At 40.4% G+C, this 20,548-nt stretch overlaps 1 protein-coding gene across 1 annotated transcript; it reads left to right on the top strand.

Moving 5' to 3' along the window:
* Nucleotides 1-1,582: 1,582 nt before the first annotated feature.
* LOC124594751 (protein FAM32A) lies at nucleotides 1,583-18,881 on the top strand. The gene is made up of 3 exons (XM_047133135.1): nucleotides 1,583-1,729; nucleotides 1,815-1,953; nucleotides 16,684-18,881. Exons 1-3 carry the CDS (start codon nucleotides 1,665-1,667, stop codon nucleotides 16,804-16,806), a joined length of 327 nt encoding a protein of 108 aa, XP_046989091.1. The 5' UTR covers nucleotides 1,583-1,664; the 3' UTR covers nucleotides 16,807-18,881.
* The last annotated feature ends 1,667 nt before the right edge of the window (nucleotides 18,882-20,548 follow it).

Genomic DNA, 20,548 nt, shown 5'->3' with positions numbered 1-20,548 from the left:
GGAGAGGCACCAAGAAGTATGTGGTACAAGAAGCTGAGCTAGTCCCAGCAAATGTTTTAAAACAAAAGCATAATGAAAAGTTTACAGAGAGGTTACGGTTTTTTACATCATCTCAGAACATGGGGTGCTGTGGATTCTCTTTCGAAATGTTCTATTACATTGCATTACCTAAAATGAATGAACTTGTAAATGACTAATGACAAGTTATAATGTTAACCATCTGCCATGAAAGCAGACCTGCTAATGTCAGTGTGCAAGTATGGAGGCACCATAATTCTAACAAAAAAGAAATATGCCAGTTCTAAATTCTGTACTAATGAGATGACAGAATAATGTCCGCCTTGCTTCCAGACACCTACATTGGAATTTGTAAGATTTTCTCTGTCTGATTTCTTAGGTGTCTTCTATTTTTTGGAAAAGAATTGGAAAAATACACTTAAGCTTACTAGTTCTCCAAAACAATTTGAATTTATGTATTGTGAATTTGAGTACCTCTGAGTGCAGTTTACTGGCAAAACAATAAATGTGCAGTGGACCTTTTTGTTCTCCTCCTATTCCTTTTTTTTTACTACAACCACAGACATGGCTGCAGCAGCGGCCTCTTCTACGCCCTCGAAGATAGTGTGACTCACAGACTGAAGGAAAGCTGTTATTTGAGGTGCCTGGATAGAGGACCTACTGTAAACGCCTCACTACAGTGGTTCTCAATTCTCGACTAAAAGGAGCACTTTGTTCGCATTTTTTGCTTTTTGTGATTAAGTGAGGTGGCGTAGTTAGTCCAGGTTTCTGCTTCCAAAATTACGTCCACTTTTAATAAGTTTGTCAGACAAAACTTATGGCAACCCTAACCAAATGTCACATATCGAAGTGTCACTTCTAGTTTTACTTGAGCCAGAACTGCATTTTAAATGAGAGTGTCGGATTTTTTATAGAACTTAAATCACAGCCCTACAAGTTCTCGGAATTAGCTTTCCTTATCTGTAAGTGTTTCACATATGGATCTTCATTTACGAGGACTACGTTCATTACTTTGTTTGATGTTATTCGTGCGTAAATTCCACCTTCCAACCCAACATTTGTGCTTCCTCTTCTTCTAGTTGGATTCTTGGCTCAGTTGTAATATCATACCCTCAATGACAACACTAATGTCCGTACAAATAATCCCAGCTTATTGGAAACATTGCCACGACAATTTTTATAGGAGCGTGTTAAAAACTGCTGAGGCGCCAGTGCCGTATTAGCCGTCAAGTCAATTGTGACATCACATATGTTGAAAGTTGAATGTGGAAACCCCGCTTTAGCACTGACTGCAAAACCGTGGTCAGTAGCTCGTGGTCTTGTAGCTAGCGTTGCTGATTCTCGATCACGGGGACCCGGATTCGATTCCCGGCCGGGTCGGGACTTCCTCCTCTCGGAACTGGCTCTACATGTGTTGCGTTCATCGTTAATTCACTGAAGTGCAAGATGCAGAAGTGACGTCGAATAAAAAGGCTTGCTCCAGGCGGCCAAATTCCCGAGAAAGGGGTATATCTTTGCAACGAGATCTATCCATGATAACATCTGTATCGGTGGAATGTCTTTGGTTGTGGAGTTTGTTTCTCGATTGTTCGTGCAGTTTACCAACGAGTAAGCAGCTTCTGTGGTGTACAGCGCAAAATTGTGAAATGTCAGAGTACGAAGTTGTCGCGAAAGGCCCATTGAAAATCAAAGGGGACGGTGGTGTGAAAAAGTGAGTATGTAACAAAGTGTCCCACGTGTGAAAGACTATTTAGGTAACTGTAGAATTGCTTGCTAATATTCATGTCCTACGTTAGGAAAAAGAAAAAGAAGGATCAGAAGAAATTGTTGGAACAAGTTCCTAAAATTATAGAAGTACCGAAGGAAGAAAAGCAAGTAAATGAAGTTAAAAGAACAAAGGCAGAATTGGCATTCTTAAAGATGCAGGAAAAAATGGTATGTATATGCTTGCTCAGTACTGTTGTTTGTTCACGTGTTATATGTTATATTGTAGAACAATTAAGACAGAATCTACCCGTTGTCATGTTGAATTCAGTTTTGTGGCCCCAGTGTATATGTGAAGGAATAAACAGAAAAGTTTGACAAGTATGTTGTCATGTATGTAACTGCTGAGAACTGATCAGCTGTGATAAAAGCGATGAACTTATTGTTCAGTTTTCAATTTTTCTAACTTTATCGTCACAAATTTAAGGAAACAATTAAATCCCTTACAATATTCAGTGTATGGTCATTTATGTGTACCAAGGAAAAAAGTTGACTATGAGCAGAACCCTGTGTGACAACCTCTTCTCTACTTTAACGTTGACTTCATTTCTGTTACAATGTGCATGAAAGCATGCTCCCATTTAATCAAAGTATATACCCTCTGTACTTAATTTCGTATTTAATTGTGCAGCTACCTCATATAAACAGATAATTAGCATCAAAGGCAGGGCTACCTGTTAATCTAGTTGTGTGATCTACAAGTTAAGCTGCAACCACTGTGCTGCATTCCATGTGGGCATGACAACCAGCAAGCTGTCTGTTTGCATGAATGGCCACTGACAAACTGTGGTACGGAAACAAGTGGACCACCCTTTTGGTGAGCAAGTATCCCAACTTGACGTTCTTCATTTCAATGACTGCTTCACAACCTGTGCCATCCAGATCCTTCCCAGCTTTTCAGGATTGCACAGTTTGAAACTTCCCCTGCAATTTATTGTATGTATCCTAACTCTCCTAGCCTCAAACTTCAATAGTTGTTGCCCTTACCCATCTAGCCCTTTCCCCATCCCAGCACTACACAACCCTCTATTCCACCAACACACACTGTCTTTTTACTTCCCTCCTTTTCCACTACCACCCCACCCTCTGTCTAACCTCAGGACTGCACCTAGCTGTCCTGCCCTCTCTCCACCTTGTCACTGTATGCTCCAATAAGCAGCACTTTACCGTCCCCCACCCCCTATCCAGCTGTTCCTCCTCCTACCTCCCCCAGCCTCCTCCTTACCCTCACCACCTGGTTACCTCTCGTCATGTGCTGCTGCTCGCAGACTTGCTTCAGCTGCCAGAGACTGTGGTAGAGTGTGTGTGTGTGTGTGTGTGTGTGTGTGTGTGTGTGTGTGTGTGTGTGTTTGTCTGTTTTCGACAAAGGCCTTTTTGGCTGAAAGCCCACTTTGTGACAGCCTTTTTTGATGTGCCTGTGTGTGACTTAGCATTTCTGCTGTATGGTGAGTAGCAACTATCCTTTTCACAATTGTTAATTTTGTGTGTTCATCATTTGATGCTAGGTATGAATCTAACCACTGATTTAACAGTTATTTGTTAGTGCTACTGTGGATGAGGACATGGCTGTGACTGTAAAATTTCTTTATAGCTCGTCATAGAATGTAAGCAGTGTCATTAGTTCAGCGAATTGAAGTAGTTGATATGTCACTGCTTCTCTAACCAGGGAGCAGGACATGTGATGGTGCCGCCATGATAAGACTTGGAGTTCCCTGGTTTGAAAAATCGGGTTGGCCTTGTAGATATTGTTTTGTTGACTTCTTATTGCTGTAATTGTTCATCTATTTGGCTTTGTTTGCAAGAAATTGCTGTCGGTGATAGGTGTGTTTTATTTTGGTTTTCTTTTTGTCATGAGGTTTGTTCGAAGATGGTACAGTATAGGAGAGCCTTAAACAGGGGGTTGAGGATAGTTGCAGGAATTGATGACTACTGTTCAGGAAAGCTAAGCACGAGAGGAATGATGTCTTGTGGGAACATAAGTGTGAAGGGGGAGAGGGGGGGGGTTGTATTTGATGCAGTTTTTAGGGTGGTGAGAGGTGTACTAAATAGATTTGGTTGGTCTAATTGAAGGATATATTGCAGAGGGTTCCACTATTGTTTACAATTCTTTTTCTTCGTGCAGGGATTGTTTCAACACTTAACGCTGAGCCATAATGTAGAGTTTAATGGTTATGCAGCAGGGTCGAAAGGAATATTGTGTGTGTGTGTGTGTGTGTGTGTGTGTGTGTGTGTGTGTTTGTTTATTTTAAAAGTGGGGTAGTGGGATTGTTGGTGCACATAATTTTCTGTGAGATGTGGATGTCGAAATTTACGTTGGTGTTGTGGTCTGGGTTGCGAAACTTGCTACTAGTTGGTAGGAGCTGTCTTCTTGTTTGTCAGGATGGGCTCGATCCCCACCTGTGATGTCTTGGGTTGTTTTCTATAGCTGTGAGATTGGAGTAATGCTGTGGCAGATGTAGAGAAAGAAATGGTGAACATAAACAATTTTTTAGTAATTCATACAGCTTGAACAGTCATCTCAGTGCGCACTCATTTTTGGCATGGTTTAGCATTCTTTCATATTGTTCCAGCTTGTAGCAGGGAGTGTGGTAGATGCAGCATGTGACTTACATGCGCTGCTAGCAGTGTGGCAAACTGAATTAGCATTGCTACTACGCTAGGAGCTGAGTCGACAGTAGTGGTCAAATACTGATTACGACACAGGGTGGGGGGCTAGAGGCAGTGACAGTGATATCTTCTCACTTGTAACAGGTTGTGGCGCATTGCACAGGGCCTGGCTTGGGACTAGGGAACAGGGGCAGGCAGTTGGTGGACTCTGGCAAAGAGGAGAGTTGCAGTAGAGATGATGATGGTGTTGGCTGCCAGGTGCCAGGGATTGGGCAGTCAAGCAGCGGCTGTTGGTTCAGAACTTGATGCAGGAGTGAGGGTGGTGACAGTTACGGTATGATCTCTGAGGCTGTGTCTGACACAGACTTGGTACAGCTACACTGCCCAACTAGGTGGTAATGGTGGCTGGTCCAGGAGAGGTTTAAATGCAGCTGCTCCGTGCTGACTTCGCAGAAGGGACTGCATTTCCATGTTAACTTCATGGAGGCTGGTAGATGTCCCATGTCGTTGCCATCTTGAAGTGGAGACTTTTGCTGAGTTGCTGTATTGGCAGATGCATTATCCAGGAATGACCAATATGTGAGTCTCAGTGACCTGTCCAAGGCACTGAGGATGGCTGTGTTTTATTCAGTTTTAACTCTCCCCCCTGAGAAAAATCTGGCTGCCAAATTCCCAGTGCAACACAAAAAATAGACATTTTTTTGTGGTGTGCCAAGGTGATGGAGTCAACTCCATCGGATTTGCTGATTGTGTGTGTATTGATGTATGGTATAGATTTGTTATACTCTGTGATCATTCTTTATGTATAAGAACAATTGGCAGACTTTGGAGGTCATGGTCGGAAAAGAGATGAGGCCATGCGGTACCCAACTGTCCTCTATTGGTGAGGTGTAAGATGCAAAGGTGTGATGTACTGTGCTGCAGTTGCCACACTCCACCACTTTTGTTCGTGTCGCTGCAGGTATCATTGTGGTATATGGCATCTTCCCTATTGCCTGGGTGGCTGCTATGGTCAGGCTGGCAGCTGATGTCAAGGGAATGCCGTTGTTCTGGCATGTTTTATGGCATCTTGGATCTTTTTTTTGAGAGATTTGACAGTTGTCCAACTTTTCCATGTATGGTAGATCTATTGTTGGGTTTGTTGTGTCTGTTAGGACACTGCGATACTGTTCCCAATCCATATGTATGTATCTTTCCTCGGAAAGTCGGCCAGGAGGTTCATCCTGCAGAACCTGCCTACTGTAGTACTGACCTGTGGTTTCATGTGAGACCCTGGACTTGGTCAAATGTCACATTGTCACCAATGTTTTTATTGATAACATGTCCAGGTCATCTGGTCTGTGACCTGCCTTCGGGTGGCACTGTGGCACAGCCAGTTTTGGTTCTGTGCATATTTTTTGAGGAGCTGTCGCATTTGGCATGTGTTGGTTTGTAGTACACAGACGTGCTACAGCTTGTGCATGCCTGTTTTCTGGACATGTTTTGTGTTTCCGTCATATTTGCATAGGTGCTCTTGTTCATTTCCTTCCTCGGGAATTCTATCTCATGTGTCCATATTTGGATTTCTGGGGGTGATATGTTTAGTGTGGTGTCACCGCCAGACACCACACTTGCTAGGTGGTAGCTTTAAATCGGCCGCGGTCCATTAGTACATGTCGGACCCGCGTGTCGCCACTGTGTGATCGCAGACCGAGCGCCACCACAAGGCAGGTCTCAAGATACGGACTAGCACTCGCCCCCAGTTGTACGGACGACTTTGCTAGCGACTACATGGACGAAGCATTGCTCATTAGCCGAGCCAATAGTTAGAATAGCCTTCAGCTAAGTCAATGGCTACGACCTAGCAAGGCGCCATTAGTAACATTGCATGTATCTAAAGAGTCTCACTTGTATCGCCACAATCTCCAGATGTAGCAAAAGGATGGATTAAAGTTAAGTATTCCAGAAGCTACGTACTTTTCTTTATAGCATTCATAACGTATCCTGTTTCAGACCTCAGGCACCCTGCTTTGGCTTAGCGCATGGCTTTCGGCTTCCTCTCATTGTGTCTAGGCTGTCTTGTCTAGACACAACATTTAGTGTGGGAGTATTTGGCTTGGTTGGGATGTGCTTGAGATCACTCACCACAGTATGAAGTTATGGGCCATCCGGTGTGGCTGTATCGGGTGCCAGCTTAGTGTTCAGCTATATGTTCTGCATTGCCAACCCGTATTTTGTCAGGGTATATACTTTGGGGGAGGGGGATCAGTCTTTTCCTGTCCATGAGTGCTGACTTGTCCCATTGCAGCAGAGGCCAAGACTCTACAGTGTGCCCTAAACACCAGCTGCCCTAAAATTCTGGAGAAACACAGCTTTACTCTCTTCAATGCTGATAGCAGCAGCTATGCAGCTGTTCAGTATAGAAAGGGCTGCAACATTTTTGCACCCACTGTGTTGCAAGCTTCGTTGACTGAAAACATTTCGTGCAGAACCTGTTTTTTGGAGTGAAACTGTGATTCATACACTATTTCAATACAGTTTCAAATGTTCACACTTTGGTGACATCTAATTCATCCACTGTGACACATTGCCCTTTGCACTATTTACACTATCTCGTAACCATTGAAACCCATCATCACTTCAGCTCTCACTATGTCATATTAGTACCGTCACTTCACATCTAGGGAAGGGAATGGGCTCAGGAAGGTATTCTAACCCACTTATTGTTTGTATGCTAAAATTCACGTTTCTCACATTTTCTTGTTACATACATGTAACAGCTTGAATAGAGGCCTCATATGTAACATGAACACTATCACATGATCTCTATCGCTAATACAAAAAAATCCAGGAACTCCTTAACCTATACAGTTCTCTTTTCATTAATCTATATACATACTATCCTGTTCCCTTATCATTGTGACCTAACAAATAATGAAAATATGTACAAAAGGAAGGGAGTTTCATGCAGCTTCTGCCACAAAGTTTGTTTTGGATTGCTTGGGAAATAGTGACGGACTTTGGGGTGTTTTGTAATGTAGAGACTGTTGGATCTGTGTTTGGGAAGAGGAAGTTTGGAAGAAGTGATAATAACGTTTCCGATGAATGGGTATTGGCAGCATGGAGAGGAAGTGAGTCGTGCTTTGTTCAAGTTGTTCAGAAAAGAAATATGTGCTTCTCAATGTGATAAAAATAGTATATGGTATATGGCACAGCAGTAATTTCATATTGTGTCCAATCATCCAAGTGCCTCTCTGATGGTTTTGTGTACTTGTCTGTGACTCGGAGCTCCAGACGCAGGTACACACACACTAATATCAAAGTGGGGCACAGTTTGCTGTAAAGTGCTGCTTGCATGGAATGAACCTGTGCAAAAATATGTTTCTCTTATTTATTTGAATATATGTGGAGGAGGAATGGATTGAGGAATTAATACATTTATGATGTTTACGGAAGTTGTTGCCCAGCCCTTCTCCCATGAACCATGGACTTTGTTGAGGTAGTGTGGTTTCAATGTCTCAGTGATGCAGGTAGCTGTGCTGTAGATACAACCACAATGGAGGATGTTTGTTGTGAGTCGAAATATGTGGTTCCTGAAGAGGGGCAGCAGTATTTACAGTAACTGCTGGGGCAACAGTCTGGATGATTACCTGATCTGGTGTTGTAACATCAGCCACATGTTCTTGCTGTGCTGGTGCTGTGAATGGTTGAAAGTAATAGGAAATTACAGCCATTTTTTTCACCACGGGCCTGCAGCTGTTCTGCGTGGTCTAATGGTGGTGATATCCTCTTGGGTAAAATATTCTGGAGATAAAATAGTCCCCCATTTGAATCTTTGGATTGGAACTTTGTTGGATGGTGGTGTCATCGTCAGGAGGAGGGGGGGGGGGGGGTCTTATGGGTCAAGAGTGTGGAATGTTAGATCCCTTTATCAGATATGTATGTTCGAAAATTTAAAAATGGAAATAAATAGGTTGATGTAAGATATAGTGGGATTTAGTGAAATTTGGTGGCACGAGGAACAGGACTTCGGGTCAAGTGAGTACAGTGTTATAGAAATACTAGCTCAAATAGGTGTAATGCAGGAGTACGTGTAATGATGAATAAGAAAATGGGAATGCGAGTAAGCTACTATGAACAGCATAGTGAACACATTATTGTAGCCGAGATAGAAATGAGGCCAACATTCACCACTGTAATTCAAGTAATGCGGGTAAGCTACTATGAACAACATAGTGAACATATTATTGTAGCTGAGGTAGAAATGAAGCCAACATCCACAACAGTAATTCAAGTTTACACGCCAAGTAACCGTGCATATGATGAAGAGATTAAAGAAATTTATGATGAGACAAAAGAAATCATTCAGCTAGTTAAAGGAGATGAAAATTTAATTGTGGTGGGGGACTGGAATACAGTAGTGGAAAAAGGAAAAGGTTTAGTAGTAGGTGAATGTGGACCGGGGGGGATGAAAGAGGAAGCCATCTGTTGTTATAATTTTGCACAGAACATAATTTAATCATCACTAATGCTTAGTTTAAGAATCGTGAAAGAAGGTTGTATACACGGAAGGTACCTTGGAGGCACTCGAAGGTTTCAAGTTGATTGTATAGTGGTAAGACAGAGATTTTGGTGCCAGATTTAGAACTGTAAGACATTTCTAGCTGCAGTTGTGGCTCTCGACTGTTACAATTTATGAGCCGATTAAATTAATTACGTTTATTGCACAAAGCTAGGAAATTAAGGAGACTGTATCGAATAAGTTGAAAGAACCAGAGATATTTGAGAGTTTCACTGGGAGCAAAAAATGAACAGGAGAAATGAATACAGTAGATGATGACTGGGTAGCTCTGGGGGATGAAATAGTGGAGGCAGTTGATGATCAAATAGATAAAAAGACAAGGCTTAGTCAAAATCCTTGAATATCACAAGATACACTGAATTTAATTGATGAAAGGAGGCAATGTAAAAATGCCAGCAAATGAAACAGGTGGAAGGGAATACAAATGTAGAAGTAGGTGAAAGGGAATACAAATATATATATAAAAAAAGATTGACAGGAAGTGCAAAGTGGCTAACGATGAATGGCTAGAGGACAAATGTAAGGCTATAGAAGCATATATCATAGGGGAGAAAGAGAGACTGCCTACAGAAAAATTGAAGAGGCCTTTGTAGAAAAGAGCAGCAGTTGCATGAATATCAAGAGCTCAGACGGCAACCAGTACTAAGCAAAGAAGGGAGAGCTGCAAGGTGGAAGTTGTATATAGAGGGACGACACAAGGAAAATGAACTATAAGGCAATTTTACAGGAAGGGAAGAAGACATAGATGAAGATGAGATAGGACGTGTGGTATCGTGAGAAGAATTGGACAGAACACTGAAAGACCCAAGTCAAAACAAGGCCCCTGGAGTAATGACAATTTGTTAGAAATACTGATGCGCTTGAGAGAACCAGCCATGACAAAACTATTCCACCTGGTGTGCAAGATCTAATAGACAGGTGAAGTACCTTCAGACTTCAAGGAGAGTCTAAAAATTCCAGAAAAGAAAGCAGGTGCTTGATGGGTGTGAATATTACCAAACTATCAGTTTAGTGAGTCATGGTTGCAAAATACTGGTAGAAGCAGACCTCACAGAACATAAGTTTGGATTCAAGAGAAATGTCGGAATGCACCCTAAGACACCTAGAAGATAGGCTAAGGAAAGGCCTTTATAGGCCTAGAGAAAGTTTCTGACAGTGTTGATTGGAATACTGTCTTTGAAAAGTCTGAAGGTAGCATGAGTAGAATACAGGGAACGAAGGGCTATTTACAGCTGGTACTGAAACCAGACGGCAGCTACGAGTCAAGAGGCATGAGAGGGAAGCAGTTGTTGAGAAGGCAGTGAAATGAGCTGATGCTACGCCATAAAGAAAGAATTTATTAATTAATTAGCTTGCTTACTTTTGACTTTGACATAGATAAAGACAGGTACTGCATTAAAAAAACTCTTTTTGGATTTTTTGCCTAGATACATACATTATAAAAATTTTTACCTGTCTAATACAAACGATCTGTGAAAAAATTTGACTATAGATGAATGTGTTTTCTTCATCGCTGCTGTAAGGAGAAAACGGGATAGGCAGTAGTGAGTTGGCAGTCGGAGTTTTCTGGTTCTCCTTTTCTCAGAGAACACTAGGCAAGTTGGAAAAAACTGCTACAACTCGTGATGAAGATGCCGTCTCCCTTAGCAGCTACAGTATTTAGTCACTGTAAAATTTTCTTTTCAGGAAACACTTTCAGAATGATAACGTTCAACAACAGTGGCAGTATGATATCTTCTGACTAACAAACTGATCACTTAGGGAACGTCTTGGACGTACAAGCTGACTCCAAAATATTGCACGTCATTTGGAGCGTGGTAGTAGCAGATCTGTCCAGTATTGTTAATTCGCAAAGAAATCACTATGCACCATATTGCTAAACACACTAATAACTTTTATGAAGGTCCAAGGATCCAACATCGAATAAATGTTTGTAAACGATATGTACCTTTTTCAAGAATTAAATTTTTATTCTTGATAATTGAGATTACAAGTTGACCTCTGCATTTCAAATTACTGCTGTGTGCAAACTTACCTCCAGCAATTACAAGAAAACATAATGCTTTTTTTTCCACAGCAAAGAGCATTGTCTCAAAGTATGGTAGCGCATCATCGCTGGTACTCGCAGCCAGAATATTACAATCATATTACATTATGTAGAGACATTACAGCAGTGAGACAGGGTTGTAGCCTATCGCTAGTGTTACTCAATCTGTGCATTGAGCAAGCAGTAAAGAAAACCGAAGAAAAATTTGGAGAAGGAATTAAAGTTCGGGGAGAACAAATAAGAACTATGAGGTTTGCCACTGACACTGTAATTGTGTCAGAAACAGCAAGACTTGAAAGAGTAGTTGAATGGAATGGACAATGTCTTGAAAGGATGATATAAAATGAACATCAAAGAGGGTAATGCAGTGTAATAGAATTCAGTCAGGTAATGCTGAAGGAATCATTTTAGGAAGTGAGAGACTAAAAGTAGAAGATGAGTTTTGCTATTTGAGCATTAAAATAACCGATGATGGCCAAAGTAGGAAGTAGACTGACAGTGGCAAGAAAATTGTTTCTGAAGAAGAGAAATTTGTAACATCAAATGTAGAATTAAGTGTTAGGAAATCATTTCTAAAGGTATTTGTCTGGAGTGTAGCCTTGTATAGAAGTGAATCGTGGGCGATAAACAGTATAAACAAAAAAAAAAGAATGGAAGCTTTTGAATTCTGAGTATTAGATTGGTAGATCGAGGAGGTACTAAACAGAATTGGGGAGAAAAGAAATCTGTGGCAAAGCTTGACTAAAAGAAGGGATCAGTTGATAGGACATGTTCTTAGAGATCAAGGGTAGTGTGTGGATGAAAGTTGTCGAGAGAGCCCAAGAGATGAATACAGTTAACAGACTCAGAAGCCTATAGGTTGCAGTAGTTGTTTGAAGAAGAGAGGCCTGCACAGGACAGAATAGCATGGAGAGCTGCTTTAAACCAGTCTTCAGACTGAGGTCCACAACAGCATGGAAACTATTTCCGAAATTTACAGTCCAGAATAAAGTTCTGATTTTTGTTCTATATTGTTACTACTGCCATTAAAACAACTTTTTAGGCTAAACTTAAGTATTAGTATTGAAAGAAAGTTGGCAACACTAATTGGGGGGGGGGGGGTGGTTAAGTGGCAGCTTAAGCAGATTATGTGCAAACCAGTGACACAAACCAATTGATGTAGCACCTATTTTTCTACATTTACAGACTTGCATTGTTTTAATATATACCAACATGTTTAAATTGACTCCGTATGTATTCCTAAGTTTCAGGAGTTATGTTAATTTGTTACTTCATTTTTTTGTGATTATGTTAAGATTTCTAAGATTGCGAGTAGGCTGATAGCCAAAAGCATGATTTAAATTCCTACAATTAAAATTAGCAGCAATAACATTACAAAATTGCTTCTGAGAAATATTTTGTCATATTTTCTAGTGACAACATTCAGGATCTTCCTTGTCACAGATATTTCAATATGTGAACTACATTTATTTATGTAGCATATAATGTTACGAAATAGCAACGTCTTTGGCTACCGACACGGAACTCAGGATTCATCGTGTTCATTTACCACCATTCTCTGTGTAGTTACTAACTTCAGCATGCAGCGTAAGAGCCAGTGCACATTTACCTAATGATTTGTAAAGAAATTGAGGCCAGAACTTGGCTATGTCAAACACAGATAATGATTTGAAAATTGTCATCCTTGCAAGATGCTTCATGCTTTCTGCGATTAAGTTTATTGGACATAACATTTACCTGCCCACACGATTTTTTTCTGTTGTAGGCTCTACCAAATGACCTGTTTTGGTATGAATAACAACCCAATGTTTGGGAAGTAAAGCTGTGAGAATGGGTCATGTGTCGTGCCTGGAAAGGCCAGCCACAATGAGCATTGCCCAAGAAACACAAAGTTCCAGGTAGGGGTTTTGGTGCAGAACAAAGTTTTAAGCAGCCAGGAAGTTTCGAAACAGAGCACAGTCTGCTGCAGGGTGAATGATTGATCCTGGAAACTCGTATGCTGGAATATGTTTGGATGTGGTGGTCAGTAAAATGGCAATGAGTTGAGTAAGAAATGAAATCCTCAAAGTAGTTACCTCCCATCATATAACAGGAGTGGACCATGTGGAAAGCCCAGAAATGTAATTGCAGTGGAGTGGCTGTGACCGGAATCAGGAGAAGAAAAAGGGCTGTATGAGCAGGTGCAAACCATATCCAATAAGCAGAATTGCAGCCCAGGTCAATTACCTAGGAAGTTCACAAGATTCCTTTTCAATCTTAACCTCATTTTTGGTGCCTGCTGATCATGCAATGGGTTTTCTTCATTCCAGCTTGTTGATCACTATATTGGTTTCAAAGTCCCTTCACACTAATGAGGGTGCTATTCTGAATAATATATGCAGGTTGCCCATTGCTGATGGTTTAAGCATCTCCTCATAATTTGACAGCTTTCATTTGTTGCAGTGTCAATATGTTTCGGCATGCACAGACCAATATTACTCTGGGGACACACATTCTACTGCTAAAGATTTGCAGAGCGATAGTGTATACTCTCAACTGTAAATTGACATGGAGGCTGTCATCTTTGTGCTATTGTCAGTGTGGTGATCGCAAAGAAGGCTGTGTAAATAATGTGGAGAATTGGAGGAAATGGTGCATCATCAGCCAAGTGACGATACCCTGCATTAAAATAGCACCAAACATTTTGTCTTTGTGCCCAAGTATATGGGAATGCTGTAACCGTCCTTGGTGGCGATCCCTGACACTTCCAGGGCTTGAATGGTGCCCAGAGCACCCGTAACGAAATGCTCGTACATTGAAATCAAGATTTTATCTTATCAGGACAAAAGCATTAGGAGTGAACAAAGCAATAGCATCTGAGTTTGTCGAGTACAGGGCATCTTGATCTAATGCAGTAATGTTGTGGCACATCAACACTTATGTCATCTCATTGTGTAGGAAAGTTCTGTTGAATCTAAATATTTTAGGAGTTAGGAAGACCATTCACCAAAAAGAAGCATTGAGTTGTCAACAGGTGCAATAAAAAAAAAAAAAGACAGAAAACGTCTTAGCTTTTGGAGTAATCCTTCCATATTCATGTGTGTGCATGGCGGACGTGCATGTGTCCTCTACATAGTTCCAGGAGCACAATTTGACAGGTGGACTACTGTGGGGGTGGGGTTGTGTCAATTTGGTGTGAAGAAGGGGAGGTGGGAGGCAGGAAGAAGGGTTGCAGGTACACAACTAATTGCCCAGAAGGAGGCAGCCGGTTTGCTCGCTAGGTGTGCGGAGAGGGAGGGTTGACAGGTGCAATTGGCTAGGCATGTGATCCATGGCTGTCCTATGAGAATCCTGTTGCCCACTAGGCCGATGGTCTCGCAAGGGCATTCACAGACAGGCACTACCACCCAAACCTAGTCTGAAAACAGATTTCCTGTGCCATATCCCCACACATACGTAATCTCCCCACTACCCCCCCAAGGAACAATCACTTTCATCATCCACTATCACCCTAGATTGGAAAAACTGGTCAGTGTTCTTCACCAGGGCTTCGATTATTTATCAACTTGCCCTGAAACGAGGGACATCCTAACCAAGATCCTCCTCAACCCTCCCAAATCAATGTTCTGTCACGTTCCCAACCTACACAACAACCTAGTCCTTACTTGTGCTACTCCTACTCCCAACCCCTTGCCACAGGCATCATATCCCAATCCACCCACCCAACACTTCCTACTCTGGTCCTGATGCAGGCTTTTCTACTGCATCAGAAGTCAGATCAGGCCACTACATCAGAAAAATCATTGCACACCTTTTTATGTCAGTATGACAACCAAGCAGCTGTCCACCAGAATGAATGGCCACCACCAAACTGTGGCCAAGAACAAAATAGACCACCAGGTTGCACAACATGTGTGATTTCAATTACTGCTTCAAAACCTGGGTCACATGGATCGTTCTCTCCACCTCCAACTTTTCTAAACTACAGGTGGGATGCAACCCATCCTGGCTCCAATCTCTGTTAACTGACTGTCCCCACTTGCTCCCCTCCCATTTCACTTCTCCATGTCAGTCTGCAGCTCGTGGTCTAGTGGCCAGTGTTGCTACTTCTGGATCACGAGGTCCTGGGTTCGCTTCCTGGCTGGGTTGGGGATTTTCTCTGCCCAGGGATTGGGTGTTTGTGTTGTCTTCATCATTTGTGAAATTAGCTAGATTGGACTGTGTACAGATTGAGAATTTGTGCGGGTGCTGATGACAGCACAGTTGAGTACCCCACAAACCAAACCATCATCTTCATGATCATCATCATCTCTTCATGTCACCTTCATCATGCACCATTCCCCTCTGAAATTCGTGGATCATATGCCTAGCAGATTCACCTGCCAACTCTCCCTTCCTGAGTTCTTAGTGTGCAAACCAGCTGCCTCACTGGAAGCAATTAGCTACTTACCTGCAACACCTCTTCCTGCCTCCCACTTCTCACTCCCTCTACCCATCCCACCTGTGACAACCTCCACCCCACCGTAGTCCACCTGCTGAACTACGCTCCTGGCATTGTGCATCCAGCCAGCACTGTGCAGGGGCAAATGACTTTCAGAAAGTTTGGGACGAGACCCAGTTTAATGTGCAGTGGAAATAGCTATAAATTTTTGGGGTCAATATGAGTAGTGTACACAACATTCTTAAAATTGTGACAGTAGTTCATTCCAAGTAGGCCATATTTCACCATAATGTTTTTTTTTCTGTCTGTGTTGGTTCACTCACATAAAAAGCAGCAGTGGTCAGGATGCTGAGAAGTACTTCAGTTACCATTAGCTCTCCACATACATGCCTTGTGTATTCCTTTTATGGGATAAGTGTGCGTAACAGTTTCAAGTTTTTATGTATCTCCTTCAGATAGACTTCGTGAGCAATCAGAGCAGAAGGAAATGGGTACCAGTAGTGGAGAAACACTGTTTTCAGACTAACATTGTGGGAATCTATGGACAAGCACCATTTATTTACACTGAAACCATAGCCGAAACTCTCCGGAGAAGACTTGATATCATTACAAAAAACTGTGACTTTCTTGGAGAAATACTCAGAAAAAGCAGCATGGTGCTCATGATAAACATTCGCTTTTGTATCATAAGGAAGAAGATTTCATCCTTTTAATCATGAAGCTAAAATCTCAGCCTACTATTTTGACAAATTTAAATCAGAAACAAGACTGTTCAGATACCCTTAAGACAAAAATGGGGCTGCATATTTCCTTCACGGGGGGGGGGGGGGGGTTGTTTGTCCTGGTTGCTGACTTGATTTTAGGTGTAAAAACTGTAACACTTCTTTATAAGAGGATTAAGCTTGTGTTTTTGGGATTTCAAAGTTAACTCTCCACAGATATAACAAAAATAATGTACAGTACTTACACAGGTGAAGCATTCCTTGTTCTGAATTAACACAAACCTACATGAGCGTAGAACACAATAATTACCAACAATTGTCATAAACTTTGTGCTGAGATGATAGTAACAAAAAAGTGAATCTGTGTTCAAGTACAATTCGTCAGTGGTGAATTATGTGCAGAATTGCCTAAATTGTGTCGTAATAGGGGGTACTTGTTCTGCAATTTGATGTCAAAGCTGTTTGGCACGACATTTTATTGGTATTGGTTGTAAGTTGCGAGAATGTTTGGAAACCCAAATAACTTATCATTTTTTTCTTTCAGCAAAAAGAACGCATTAAGCAGAAGGCTTCTATGACACACAAGCAGCGTGTTGAGGAATTCAACCGGCATTTGGACAGTCTGACGGAGCACTTTGACATCCCAAAAGTCAGTTGGACGAAGTAGAACAAATTCTTTGTTTTGGACATATCCATATGTTGCTCGCATATTTGTTTGCTCACTCATCTTATGCAAGGTGGTGTGGTGCAATGTTAACCTGTCATTTGATGTGAATACATGAACATCATTATTCCATAGTGGTATATGGAAAACAGTTATGAAAATGTGTGAAGTTTGTGTAAAGAAAAAAATGTTGGTATTTATTGTACAGTAAGGTTTATAGGACTGGTCTCACTTAACAGCAGCTTGCAACCTTGCTACTTCAGTAACAACTTCTGGAAGCTGACGATAGGATGTAAATAACAGTAAATGTCTATGGTAGTAAGCAAGTTACAAGAGAGAATTTCCATAAATATAATTTTTGTTTAAAATTTTAGTCTTGGAAGACACATGTTTTCCTGATGCACTTACAGTATACATTATGAAACATTTGCAACCACTTTGTTGTTGCCTGAAACTAGAATGAAAATGCATGCTATTTTGAAGTATTGTAAGTAAAAAAAATTCCTGTCTTACAATGTTGTGTTTTCTTTGACAAGCTAGCTACAGTATATATGCCTTGAGTACTCTAAAGGTCACTAACACTTTAACTGCATTTCAAAGTGTTTGTTGGTATGGTTGCATTGCAATCAGAAAAATCAGTCTTCCCACCACAGAAAATGCATTATAATCTAGAAAATGTTTTTGTTATGTTTGTGTTGTACAACAGCTTATGTTTTTAAGTTTTTAAAGTGAGGTTTTGTTCAACTGAAGAAACTAGAAAGTGATACAGATATAGAGCTCTTTGTTTCGGACAGTTAATCTTCTATAAAAAAAAAAAACTGACTGAAAGTTGTCCGAGGTTTATAATGAGTCTTCACTCTTCATTATCAGCAGTTAAGAAATCACAGTCAAACGTGACTATGTTGTTCCAGAAACTGAAAGTTAAAATATGGTATTATGTCTAGTGAGTTTCATGTCAGCTGTTCTTATGTCATGTAAAACTGTTATGATGACTTTCACAGTGACTGAACTCATGAAGAAATAAAACAAAGTGTGTAAACAAGTAATTTACTGGAAGTTTCAGGTAGGTCTGAAAGCAAAGAAAGTGAAAGAAAAAACTCAAGACTCTAGAGTAAGGAGCTTGACAATAGAGCAAGGAGCTGTGTATTGCACATAAATGATTTGGTATATGAATGTGTAGATAAATTTTCATGACTCTTCTTCAGAGTGTGGTTGAACAAGGAATATTTGCTGGAAACTCTTTGATATAGAGGCCAGTACATGCATAAATATGCACAGTAATAATTACAAAGTGGGTAAAAGCCTTGACAAATGATACTTGCAGCTACCTGCAACAATAATTGATTTGCTGTTAAAAGTTAGGCATTGTGTCAACATGAAACTTCTGTTTAATTACCTTACATACTATTAATGTATGCACTGCATAGCATCAGCAAAATTGTTTCAAAATTCGGTTTTAGTGGTCTGTGTTCTTAAACAAGAGCTGTCCTGAGAATGTGGGAATTCAGGTGAGAGATTTATCACAGAAATACTTTAAACAAAAACAACAACAGTGTTTCACAACTGTTAGATGTTGGAAGAAATTCATTAAAATATGTCGGGTGATTTCATCTCATTCTCATGAATTTCTCTGGAAGAAATGTATATTAGTCCTTTATATCATAAGTGTTAAGAAATAAAGTATTTTTGTTTTATCTTAATTTTTGTAAATGGTATGCCCCTTTGAAAAATTTATATTTTGTAAATAACTCATAAAGCAGTAGAGAACAAAAAATATAACTATTAAACCAAAAGTATTGGAGACCTGGCAGATGTTTTGCGTTAATCTCTCCATTAGTGTGTTGAAATTTAGTTCACACCTGCACACTTATGGGCTTCCTTTAACTTACAAATTTGAGATGAAAACATGAAATTTAATTTTTCCTTTTAACAATCTTTTTCTAATTTGGAAAGTCACAGAACACTATATTTTCTGTTATATTACCAGATACTACTGATGTAATTACAAAAAGTATTGTTCTCTGCTCCAGCTATCTGTATTATGTAAATATTTATTACTAAAAATGTTAAAAATTGCATTTTTGTGAGTTTTTATGAATTATTTACTTGAACACCCCCACCCAAAAACTTTTGAGAATTTTACAAAGTATTGTTGGCTAATATGTTAGCAGTCAGTGCAAACACAGTGGGCAATATTTTTCTGTGTAAAGTTTTAAAAAATTTTCAAAATTCTGCATCAGTTAATTTCTATTGTAAAATATGCGTGTTGGCAACACTGTTTCCAGCACTCTTCTGTTTACAACAAATGGGTGAGAACTTGCACATAAACCATTCTGCTTTGAGTTTTGTGTTTGGTTTGAACTTTTTGTTAGATACAATGTCAGTGAGGAAATACGATAGTGAAAGAGTGGGGCGTGTGAACTATGAAAAGTACAAACAAGAAGGTGGTGTTGGAAATCTGTCGGAGGCATTGCAGAAATATCTTGGTCCTTGAGTAAGTTCAGTATTAACATAACATCCACTGTGGAGGAATTGATACACTGACTACAAGAAGAAATTTAGTGACAACCCACCTGAACAATCACCATAACCCTTATGTGAAGAAGACAGTGCAGATGTTTATATTCCTGGGTGTGAAGCTGTTGATGCATTGGTTGCTAACATTTCTGCTGTAGCCCCTACTATATCCCCCCTTAAACGTCCAGGAGAGGTAAGAAACACAAGAAGAAAACAGTATATGGAAGAAATTGAAACAAGCTTTACACAAGCAACATCTCTGAAACTTTGTGAAATGTATAATGTAGATGTACTTGGTGCAGAACCTGAAGATAGAGATATGTGCACGAAATGTGATGCGTGCTTTCAAAACAGAACTACTGCTGTCTCAGCAGCCATCTGTACTGAGAAGGTACAGTTACTGACACTGATACCAAGTAGCTACTCTAAACAGCAGATACGGAAATACATACCCACACCCTCACATTATTTGAAATCAAAAACTCATAAAATAAAGAATGAGAAAGGTATTTGGCATGCTCAGGTTCTTACTGTGGGCATCCGTTGTAAGATGATATGCTTACTGTTGCCCTAGAATATTATCTAAGTAATGACAAAGATTGCAGCAGCAAAGTCCTAACCAGGCTGATGTTACCTTGTTTCTGAAAATGGTGAAAAAGATAAAAAGATATGACAAGATCAATAAGAGAAGCATATCTTCTAATGAAAAAGGTGAACCCAAATTTAAAAATCGGTCTCTCAAAATTCTTTTCCTTATGACCAAAATGCATAAAATGCCAGCCAGTGAAAGGAAGTATGCACATTTATTTGCTCCATTAATTTGTACCTTATTTGTTTTGCCATAAGCAGTGCCACAGGAAAAAAATACACATAGATAGATCTGATGCTTTTGTGTGCACGTCAAGATGGGCGAGGTAAATGTTGGTTACAGAAGTGTGCAATGCGTTCTGGTGCTGAATTGATGACTGTTGAAGCATTACACCCTCAGGATACTGACAATGACGTAATCTATGTACTGTGGGAGGGAGGAGAGTGGGTGAATAAGACAGTAGAACCAGAGAAGTTTGTTACAGAGGTTAAGCGTTGGGTCATGAAAGGAATAGCTTACCATCATATCCGGAGGATTCAGAGATGGCCATAGCAGAAGTAAAATCAGCCACATCCCAGAATACTGACACATAAGTTCTTTATTTTGACTTTACTGAGAACTGGTCTGTTGCTTTGCAGA

This window comes from Schistocerca americana, chromosome 2 (genome assembly GCF_021461395.2).
Source record: "Schistocerca americana isolate TAMUIC-IGC-003095 chromosome 2, iqSchAmer2.1, whole genome shotgun sequence".
In the NCBI taxonomy this organism is placed as follows: Eukaryota; Metazoa; Arthropoda; class Insecta; order Orthoptera; family Acrididae; genus Schistocerca; species Schistocerca americana.
The sequence above is the reverse complement of the archived record's forward strand: the minus strand, read 5'-3'. Positions and strand labels throughout refer to the sequence as shown.

Bases quoted from the DNA above. Each gene is read 5' to 3' on its own strand.
- LOC124594751 (XM_047133135.1), top strand. From the start codon at position 1,665: ATGTCAGAGTACGAAGTTGTCGCGAAAGGCCCATTGAAAATCAAAGGG. The intron at 1,730-1,814 runs GTGAGTATGTAA...GTCCTACGTTAG, and splicing joins GGGGACGGTGGTGTGAAAAA to GAAAAAGAAAAAGAAGGATC. The intron at 1,954-16,683 runs GTATGTATATGC...TTTTTCTTTCAG, and splicing joins TAAAGATGCAGGAAAAAATG to CAAAAAGAACGCATTAAGCA.